At 25.8% G+C, this 11,854-nt stretch overlaps 1 protein-coding gene across 1 annotated transcript; it reads left to right on the top strand.

Moving 5' to 3' along the window:
• The first annotated feature begins 8,743 nt into the window (after positions 1–8,743).
• On the top strand, positions 8,744–9,839 carry LOC124922274 (probable N-acetyltransferase HLS1-like). The gene has a single exon (XM_047463009.1). The coding sequence runs from the start codon at positions 8,749–8,751 to the stop codon at positions 9,610–9,612; it is 864 nt and encodes a 287-aa protein (XP_047318965.1). The 5' UTR covers positions 8,744–8,748; the 3' UTR covers positions 9,613–9,839.
• Positions 9,840–11,854: the final 2,015 nt, after the last annotated feature.

The raw sequence follows: 11,854 nt of genomic DNA, 5'->3' as shown, positions 1-11,854 counted from the left end.
TTTAATGAAAATATTTAAAAATATCAACTAAGGAATACTACTTTTTTTTATTACTTTAGTTACTGACTTGGCTCTAATTAATTTAATTTAATTTTTTAATTTAAGTTACAATATTTTTAAATCCATCTATTTTTGTTTTGTTTGACAAATATAAAAAATATATTTTTATATGATTATAATATAATAATAATAATAATAATAATAATAATAATGCTTAATTTAAATTTGTTTGATTTGTCGAGTCGAGAGTTGTGATTAATTTATATATATATATATATATATATATATATATATATATATATATATATATATATATATATGGAAATAAAAATTTAGGTCGGAACGTGAATTGACATGTCCATAAACTTGAAACGATTAAAAATAAAACTTAAAAATGTTCTATGTATGTTTAGAACTTGTAACCTAACAAAAACAAGTACAACATTTTAGTTAGTTAAACTAATAAAACTTTATATTTAAAATTCAACACTAAATTTAATGATCGTGTGACATTCCTAACAATATAAGTTCAACTTTTTAATTAACTAATATATATATATATATATAATGCTTAATTTGAATTTGTTTGGTTTGTCGGGTCGGGAGTTGTGGTTAATTTGGATATATATGAGAGTAAATAGATACTCGAGTCAGATCGTGGGTTGACTCGTCCATTAACTTGAAACAGTTAAAAATAAAATTTAAAATGTTATATTTATGTTTTGAACTTGCAACCTAACCAAACAAAAACAACCCTTTAACCAAGTGTGATTGGGGTTTTGTTTTTCGAGGGATAATAGATCGGTAACAAATGAAAGTGGTTAAAAAATCTAATTTAAATATTTGAATGACCAAAGTGTGAGGTTGCGATGTTAAATATCGATTGAGATTGGTTGTTTACTTTTTTAGGGATAATAGACATGTGAAAGTGTGATTGAGATGCGGTTTGTCAAAGGATAAGAGGTGGGTAACAAAGGATCATGAGATCACAAGATTAGAGGTCGATTGTCATTAGTGATTGGTTTTCTGAAGGATAAGAAGCGTGTAAAATTGTGATTGAGATTGATGGTTGTTTTTCTGAGGAATAATATGCGTTTGAAAATGTGATTGAGATTGATGGTTGGTTTAATAATAGATTAGAGGCGTGTGAAAATATGATAAAGAGACATATGAAAAAGTGTGAGTCACAAGATGTTGACTAATTAACTAATTAATAATAAATATTAAATACAAAATGTATATACATACACAAAATTATAAAATTATTTCAACAATCTCAAGTGGTCAAGGGGTTAAGCTATTTACATTCATGTTTAAGACCAGGGTTCGAATCCCAAAAACTGCAAATTTAAGAGATCGATGTTAAAGAATACATTTTTGAGAATAATATATGGTGGTACAACTTTTAAACAAGAGATTAGAGGCATGTAAAAGTGTGAAGTCTAATTTATTGGTTGTTTTAACGAGCATTTAAAAGTGTAAGGTCACGAGATGGAGGTCGGGTGATGGGTGGTTTGTCAGTCGATAGAATAAAGAGGCATATATAAAAATGTGAGTCACAAGATGATGGTTAATTGGGGTCATTGATTGGTTTGACGAGGCATAAGAGGTGTGTAATCAATTTGAATTGATTGTTGATTTGTTGAAGTGGATTAATTTATTGAGGGGGTAAAGAGGCATATGAAAAAGTGTGAATAAAAAGATAAAGGTAAATTGGGGAATTAATGGTGGTTGGATTGACGAGGGATAACAGGTGTGTGATCGATTGAAATTGTTTGTGGATTTGTTGAAGTGGGGGGAAGAGGTCAATTAAGATTGGTGGTTAGTTTAGAGGCATATGAAAAAGTATGAGTCACAAGAGGTCGACTACGATTTGGTGGTTGGTTTTGTCGAGTGGATAAAGAGGCATATGGAAAAGTGTAAGTCACAAGAGGTCGACTAAGATTTGGGTGGTTTGTCGAGGGCATAAGAGATGTGTAAAAGTGTGTGAGGTTATGGAGATGAAATGTCGATTGGGATTTCTTGGTTGGTTTGCCGAAGTGAGGATAAATATAAGAGTTCTTCTTAACAAATTAGATATTAATGGTTAAAAATATATGAATGAGATGTCGATTGACATAAGTGGTCGATTGGAAGATTGGTTGTTAATTTGTTAAAGTGATAAGAGGTGTGTGATCGATTGTAATTGTTTGTTGATTTGTTGAAGTGGAGGGGAAGAGGTTAATTAAGATTGATGGGTGGTTTAGAGGCATATGAAAAATTATGAGTCACATGAGGTTGACTAAGATTTGGTGGTTGGTTTGTCGAGTGGATAAAGAGGCATATGGAAAAGTGTGAGTCACAAAATGTCGACTAAGATTTGGGTGGTTTGTCAAGGGGATAAGAGATGTGTGTACGTGTGTGAGGTTATGAAGATAAAATGTCGATTGGGATTTGGTGGTTGGTTTGTCGAAATGAGGGTAAATATAAGAGGTCTTCTTAACAAATTAGATATTAGTGGTTAAAAATATATGAATGAGATGTTGATTGACCTAAGTGGTCGATTGGAGGATTGGTTGTTGATTTGTTGAAGTGAAGGGTAAAAGAAGTCGTGATAAAGAGTAAATATGATGAGATGCGATGTGGGGATTTATGGTTGATTTGTCAGGATAAGAAGTCGATAATAAAAAGAGATATCGACGGTTAAAAATATATAAATGAGATGTTGATTGACCGAAGAATAAACATATGTGCGGTCACGAGATTAGAGGTCGGAATTAGGATATGTGAGTGATTTTCTAAAGGATAAAATAGGTATATGAAAGTGTGAGTCACAAGTTGAGAGGTCGATTGGAGAGATTCATGTTTGGCTTGATGATGATAAGAGGTGTGTGAAAGTGTGTAAAGTCATGAGATGTGATGTGTGGATTTATGGTTAATTTGTCGGGATAAGAAGCCGATAATAAAAGGAGATATCAACGGTTAAAAATATATAATGAGATGTTGATTGACCGAAGAATAAACATGTGTGTGGTCACGAGATTAAAGGTCAGAATTAGGATATATGAGTGGTTTTCCAAGGGATAAAAGAGGCATATGAAAAAGTGAGTCACAAGTTAAGAGGTCGATTGGGAGATTCATGTTTGGCTTGACGAGTGATAAGAAGTGTGTGAATGGGTGTAAGGTAATGAGATGTCATGTTAATTGAGATTTGGTGGTTGGTTTGCCGAAGTGAAAAATAATTTAAGAGGTTAGTAACAAATGAGATATTAGAGGTCAAGAGATTAAAGGTCGATTGTGATTAATTTGTTATTTGTTAATAGGACAAAAAGACATAAGAAAAAGTGTGAGTCACAAGACGAGAGGTCGATTGAAGGGATTGGTGTTGGTTTGACGAGAATAAAAGGTGTGTGAAAGTATGCGAGGTCATGAGCTGAGATGTCGATTGAGATTTAGTGGTTGGTTTACTAAAGAATGGATAAAAAGAGGTCGCAGTAATATAAAAGATGATGGTAATAAATGAGATATTAGTGGTTAAAATATATGAATGAGATGTTGATTAATCGAAGTGTAAAAGTGTGTGAGGTCACGAGATTAAAGGTTGATTGAGATTTGTGGGTGATTTTTAGAGTGGATAAAAAACGAGTATGAAAAAGTGTGAGTCAAAAGTTAAGAGATCAATTGGTGATAAAAGAGATTGCGGTAAGGATAAAAATTATGAGATGAGAGTTGGGATTTGTGGGGATAAGATATCGATAATAAATGAGATATCGATGGTTAAAAATAATAAGAATGGAATTTTGATTGACCGAAATATAAAAAAGTGTGAGCTCACGATACTAGATGTCGATTGAGATTGGTGGTTGGTTTGTCGAGTGTGATAAGATGTATGTAAAAAATGTGAGGTCATGATATGAGAGGTCGATTGAAATTAGTGGTTGATTTGACGAGAGATAATAGATGTGTGAAAGTGTGTGAGGTCACGATATAAAATATGGATTGTGTGATTGATGGTTGGTTTGTCGAAGTGATAGTAAAAAAGATCGCAGTAATGAATAAGATGTCAGTAATAGTGTAATACATATTTAACATTATTTTAGATAAGATTAATTGTATGACACACTTTTAAATAGAATTTTTGGATAATCCATAATAATTAACCAGATAAATGTGTAATTCATTTAATTCTCAATATGAAGAAATTTATATTTTTTTAAGTGTTTTTTAAACTTATAAAAAAAATTAATTTAAATATTTAATAAATTTTAAAATATATATTAACATTAAATTATAGATTAAATTTCATTTTTATATATTAAAATTAATTAAATTTGAATAATATTAATTTTATTTAAAATATTTATATATAAATAATATTTTGTTTATATTTTTAATTTTTTAACTAATTAAAACAAAAAAATAGTAATTTATAGAAATAAATATATTATTTATACAAAAATGATAGAATAAGTGGTAATGATTACGAATGGGGTCAAGAATGCAACGCCTCCATTTGCAATAGAAATTTTATGATTGCGAACCCCACAGCCGCCATTTCCTCATACTCTTTCCAGAATTATCATTAACATTTGATATTCTAAGGACTTGTTTGTTTTGGTGAGTTATTTTCACCCACATTTATCATTCTCAAGATAATTAAAATCGAAAATTATTTTATAAAAATATTAATTATATATTATTATTTATATATAATTAAATATAAAATTAAATTTTAAAATAATAATAAACTAATAACACTAAATAGAAAAATTATTATTACATCAATTAGATGAATTTAAGTTTGAATAATTACTAAAAAAAAATTTAATTATAAATATAAATTCATTTTATTTCTATAATATCATAAAATTAAATAATTTATAAACTTATAAAATAATAAAAATTTAATATTCCAAATGAGAAAGGATAGAAAAGAATTTGAGAAAGAAAATTACCTCCCAATTAATTAGTTAAAAAAATAACAAATTTTTTATCTCTTCTCTTTAACTTTTATTTTTTTCTAGTTATAATATAGTGACACATAAATTGATAGACTTTTTTATAATTTTAAAATTTTAGAAAAATAAATCAAAGTTTTATTTGTATTTGTTAATTATTTATTTAAAAAAATTACTTGTTATATTATTATAATATTTTTTTATTTAAAATTTATAAAACTAAAGTTATAATATTTTAATTAAGAAAGTGATTGATGCAATAATTGAAAAGAAATCAATTATAGTTGTTTTTGGATGAAGATTTTTAATTATTTGATTTTAATTATTCAAAATAATATTATTGAAATTGAATTATATAAAATGAATTGTTTAAAGTTATTTAAAAATATATAATATAAAATTTCTAAAAAATAAAAATAAAATATTTTATTTAATAATTTAAATGACGTGATTAATAAAATATAAGATATGATAATGAATTATAATAAATTAATTTAAAATAATCCAAACCTACTAACCTCTTTAAAGGAATTTTTTTAATATTATTCTTTTATTTGTGATCTAAAATATTTATTGATAAGTTGATATTTAGATATTTTATGTTAAACATGAAATCATGAAATAAACTTACATACAATATAAAAAAAACAACTCATTTCTCAATTAAACTTTGATAATTCTTTTTAAGTCTTAAACATATTACAATGTGTGACCAATTAATTTATATTTTATGCAATTTGTAAGTTATTGAAATTTAAATTAAGTTTTGAAATTATTTTATAATTAACTTTTTATGACAAATATGATTAGTGTTGATTTTTGACTAAATGATTTTTTTTTTTACCGATCACTTTGTTTTCTAATTAATATTTTAATTATTGGGTTGTTTATTTAAATATTTTTTTATTATATACAAATAATGAATGTTTTTTTAGAGAAAATAAATTAATTTTTTAAATAAAAATGATATTGTGTATATTTAATTTATATGAATCTATATATTTAATTTTCAAAGTGTTAGAATTGCCAGTAAATTGATATTTGGGTCGGATGATTGGTTGACCAACTAATAAACTTAAAACGATTAAAAATAAAATTAAAAATGTTATCACTGTCTTTTATAACATCACTATGCAAATGCACGAGTTACATGTTAATTATTTTAATGATTGAAGTTTTTTTCGTATAAGAAAATGAATTTTTTTTCTCATAAAAATGGTATTTAAAATGGCATTAATATAAGATTAGTCTAAGATAATGTAAAAAAAATGAATACTTAAGTTATTTGAATAAGTATTATTTAGAATATGTTTGATTTTGGGTTATTTAGAATATATATTTTATTACATTAAATATATTTTAAATAATTAAAACATTTAATTTATTAAATAAACTATCAAAGTATATTATGTTCTTATAAATTTAAATATAAAATAATATTGTGCCTATTTATAATTTTAAAGTCATGGTTTGGTGTCAAATAAAATTATAATTTTTTAGTTTTTTTTAAATTCATTTTTTAGTTTTTTATAATATAGCTATTTAATAAATTTCAAATTAAATTAGTTATTTTAAATATTTTAATTTGTTTTCTATATATAATATACTCATATATATTTTAATTTAAAAGTGCTTTATAGTGGGTCACTGAGTCATCCTATTTTTAAAAATTTATTATTTTTTTATTAAAAAATAATTTTTAAAATAATTTTTTATCAAAAAAATTCATTTTTCTATTCAAATTAAAAAAATTATATAGTTAATTATATATATTTATTTAATAATATTATATAATAAATAGCTTACTAACACTGATACAATAATTACTTATAGTTTTTTGGAAATAATTTATTTACTATAATTTTGAAAACATAGAAGTGTTAAAATAATATTAATATATAATAATAAAATATATTTTTTAAAATATTAATTTTTTATATTATATTAATTAATTAAATTGATATTTAACTTTTTTTTTTCTTTTTTTTAATCCAAATCAATATATTTAAAAATATTATTGTAATATAAAATTTAATATTATTAACTTGCTTTATTGAATAGTTATACTTGTTATAATATATATATATATATATATATATATATATATATATATATATATATATATATATATATATATATATATATATATACTAATTAGAAAATTATATAATTTTTGTTTGTGTAATTTTTTTAAACTTTTTTAATATTATAGTTAATTAATTAATTCAAAGAGAAGATATAAACCGATTCAATATATATTAAAAATATTATTATAATATAAAACTTAATATTACTAACTTTTTAATTTAAAACCTAACATTTTCATTCACATCATATTTCTCTATTTTGTTATTATTATTATTTTTAATTTCTCTCTAAATTTTTTATATAATTTTATTTATTATTTATATTTATTTAGAATTAATTATTTACATAACATTATTACAATAATAATATATATTTATTCTCTTTATAAATTCTTTTAAAATTTTATCCAAATTTAAATTTTTTAATTTTTTCACATTATTATAATTTTAACCATTAAATTTATTAATTAAAATATTATTTTATTTTTATTAAATTTATTTCTAAATACAAAAATATAATTTAATAATTAAACCAAATAAAAATTTAAATAAACCTACTCTCTTATCATTTTAAAATATTTATTTAAAAAATATTGACTTCATAACTATTATTAAGTATATTTTTATTAATTTATTTATTTATTATTGTAATTACAATTTTAAATTAAAATAATTTATTAATAAAATTTAATAAATTCATATAATTTATTTAAAATAAATTATTTAATAATTTAAATAATATATTAATATTTAAAACTAAGTTAATAAAAAATTCAAATTAATTTTTATAAAATCATTAAATTTATAAATATATAATTAAGTAATGACTTATATATTATTAATAATTTATAAAAGTTATTATAATTTTTTTTAAATATATATAGTAGTAAATATTATTGCAAATATAAAAAAATTAACCCTAATCAAATATATGAATAAGATTAAGCAAATAAGTTTTATAATCTAAAAAAATATTTTTATTATTTTGCGCCGCCTTGATAAAGCTGCGATTTTGACGCTTTTTACATCATCCCACTATAAATAACGACACCCACTCCCCGCTTCTTCTTCACCTGACTCCCCCATTGACAATCAGTCTCTCTCTCTCACTCTGTTCTTGTTTTCTCTTCTTCAAATATGGTAATTCCAGTAGAAATCGGAGCTTCGGCTCCGGCAACAGTTGTAGTAATAGCAATAAGAGAGTATAACGCCAAGACCGATATCACAACAGTTGAAGAGATGGAGAGAAACTGTGAAGTTGGTCCTACCGATCAAATCTCTCTCTTTACCGACCATATGGGTGATCCTATTTGCAGGGTCCGCCATTCCCCTGCCTTTCACATGCTGGTATATTTATTTTACCATATAAAACCCACCAATTATAACACCTTCAAATAGAAAGAATTTATGTTATATATTTATTATCTTGAATCTTACTATTAGGTTGCGGAAATGGTTGTGACCAGAAAAAGAAGACTTGGAGAAGATGAAGTTGAGAGAGAAATAGTTGGTACTATTAGAGGAAGCATAAAAACAGTTACACGTGGAACTAAATTAGCCGGAAATGGAAAAACCAACTCTGTTCCTATCTATGCAAAACTTGCCTATATTTTGGGTCTTCGTGTCTCTCCTTTTCAAAGGTAAAGAACAAGAATTTATACTTATCAATGACCCACCAAAAATGGGTTTTCGTTCTTCTAATCATTATACAAAAATTCAGGCGAATGGGGATTGGATTGAAACTGGTGAAGAAGATGGAAGAATGGTTTAAAGAAAACGGAGCAGAGTATTCATACATGGCGACCGAGAAAGACAACTCTGCTTCTGTCAATCTTTTTACTAATAAATGCGGTTACTCAAAATTCCGTACGCCGTCAATCCTAATCCAACCCGTATTCGCCCATCAAGCTCGAATCAGCAAACGGGTCACCATAATCAAACTCGAACCTTCCGATGCCGAAGTTTTCTACCGCCGCCGTTTCTCAACGACCGAGTTCTTCCCTACCGATATAGACGTCGTTTTGAGCAACCCTTTAAGTTTGGGTACCTTTGTTGCTTTTCCTAAGGTTTTGGGGTATAACTATTCTTGGCCCGGGTCGGATAAGTTCTTGGATAATCCACCGGAATCATGGGCGATTGTAAGTGTTTGGAATTGTCAATTTCAGTTGGAAGTGAGAGGGGTTTCGAGTTTTAAGAAGTGGGTAGCCCGGAGAATTAGGGGGGTTGACAGGGCATGTCCGTGGATGAGAATTCCGTCGGTGCCGGAGTTTTTCCGGCCGTTTGGGATTCATTTTGTTTATGGTTTGGGAGGGGAAGGGGTAATGGGGGAGAAACTTGTGAAGGAGCTTTGTGGGGCTGTTCATAATTTGGCTAAGGAAAGAGGAGGTGGGGTGGTGGCGACCGAGGTTTCGGCCGGGGAGCGGCTGAGGAAGGGGATACCTCACTGGAAGAGACTATCGTGTCCAGAGGATTTATGGTGTATGAAGAAATTGGGAGAAGATGAAGATGAAGATGATGAAGAGGATGTCGGTGACTGGACAAAGTCGGCACCTGGCTTGTCTATTTTTGTTGATCCTAGAGAAATTTAGTATGGGACAAGGATCAGACATAGATGGGTCCCTTGTGTTTTGTTTCTTTCTTTTATCTTCTTAACAAGTTCTAGAGAAGACAAAAGAGGGTTTGGGTTTGTTGATGGTGAACCGGGTCGGCTCTTGGCTCAAGAACCAAAAAAGGATAAGAAGTAAGAACCACCACCTAGTTCATTGTATAGGGCAACTTTTTTTTTTTTATTATCTAATTTCAAGTTCTACAACTTAGCCTTTTTTAATTCAACTTATTAAAAAGAGAAGTATTAAAATTAACCTAAATTTATATATCATTATGTAAATAAAACATAGCAAAGAATATGGACATCAAGAGGAGTCATTATAAATATACATTTTTCAAATGATTCTATTAGTGGGAGGGCAACTATTGGCTATTTATAAATGGTAAATTGAAGGTGGTGGATATTTTACTTTTCTTAAATGGAATTTGGTTTATGGTTGGATTGGAGTATTAATTTATTTTTTCAATTTGATTATATGTCTATGATATCATAGAAAATTTGAGAAAAAATGAAAATTTGTTAGGTCCGTTTGATTAGGTTAGTTGTTCAAATTATTGCACTAATGTATTTGTAATTAAAGTGTATTATCCGAATCAAACAAGCCCAAGATAATGGGATTCTCACTTTACTTGAATTGATTGTCAATTTGGTTTTTAGCTGTTTGCACTAGTTTTATGTTTAATGAGTTGTAAGTGATGTGTAATATCCCTATGAACCTACTAAGAAAGTATCTGATTATGCACTTAAATTTAATAAGTTATATATCACAATAAATATAAGTGATTACGACAACTTAAAGTATGTGGGGGTACAAATTAAAAAAGAATAATATATTTTAGTTATAAGTAGGCGGCTTATAATGCAATATATAGATGGTCATTCATAATTAAATAGAAAAATAAATTATTCAAAAAAATTGTGTATATAACTGTTATTAAATTAATCTAAATAATGCTAGTTAAATTAGTTCCATAGTAACAAAATTTAGAATTTGGATCATCTGCTTATTCCCCTTCATAGAGAAAGAGATAAATAGTAAAAACTTGTTTTTTTAAATATTCATAATTCTAAGAAAGAACACTGGAGCATGTAGGATCCGGTAGCAGAAGATCCCAATTTCAAAATTTAGGACAATTGTATGCGACTATTCATTTTGGGAACTAAGATCTCACATACAACACCTCATCCTAAACGAAACTAGGGAGTTGAGTCGATCTTTCACTAATAAACAACTCTCCTTTTAATTTATTAATTAAAATATTAAAATATATTTAATTTTTAATATAAAAATATTTTAATAATTTAACTTAAGAAAGTCTCAAATATTTTTTTTTTCTCAAAATTTTAGGTTAGTATGTCAAACGAGTCCTTAAACTTATTTTTCTTTATTGGTGAATTTTGAGAGATAATACAAAGTGTTAATTTAATAGAACTCTATCTCAATTAATTGAATTGGTCCCAATTAAGCATGCTTCTCAAGTCATCTTCGTGCTCTTCTTTTATTATGAATCGATAGTTTTTGTGATAGAGATTATAATTTTGGTTTTTGTGATTGTTTCATTGTATCTTCATTATTTTCAAGTTCATTTTGAGGGGTGAAATGAGTAAATGAACTTTTTTAAATATATACTAGGTTAGAAAATGAAATATGTGCCAAGAGGACAATGATTTTTTAAAGAATATCTTTAAGTTACAACTGTGTAATATGTGCGGTCGTATTAGTTTTTTAATTGTAAAAAAAATAAATATGATTTCTTAAAATTGATTACATAATTTCCTTTTAAAATATGGTGTGAAAATTATATATATAATATGTTTATAAGTTGAAATCCTTGATAAATATTTATTAATTTCTCTTATTACTTGTATAAAGTTGAAATTTTAAATATATGTTTGGTGTTAACTATACATATTTTTTTTAAATTACTAACATTTTCATTTAACTTCTTAAAATACATAACATTTTATATTTTCTTCTCCACCTAAGGATTTCTTTTTCATGTTTTACTCATTAAATAAGTTGTAAATTAAATAATTAATTTTAAATTTGTAAAATTATTTTGACAATTATATTTTTTTTAATATGTAATTAATAAATTATAAGAATATAATTATTAAATCAATTAACAGTTACTTGTCAATTTTATATTTAGATTGTATTATCAAATCGAAACCTTTAGTTAATAATTCATATCAATTGTTGAGTGTATTATCAATTCAAA

This window comes from Impatiens glandulifera, chromosome 1, assembly GCF_907164915.1.
Source record: "Impatiens glandulifera chromosome 1, dImpGla2.1, whole genome shotgun sequence".
Lineage (NCBI taxonomy): Eukaryota > Viridiplantae > Streptophyta > Magnoliopsida > Ericales > Balsaminaceae > Impatiens > Impatiens glandulifera.
This window is presented reverse-complemented; position numbering and strand designations above follow the sequence as displayed.

Excerpts from the sequence above, each read along its gene's own strand:
- LOC124922274 (XM_047463009.1), top strand. The coding sequence starts at position 8,749 with ATGGGGATTGGATTGAAACTGGTGAAGAAGATGGAAGAATGGTTTAAA.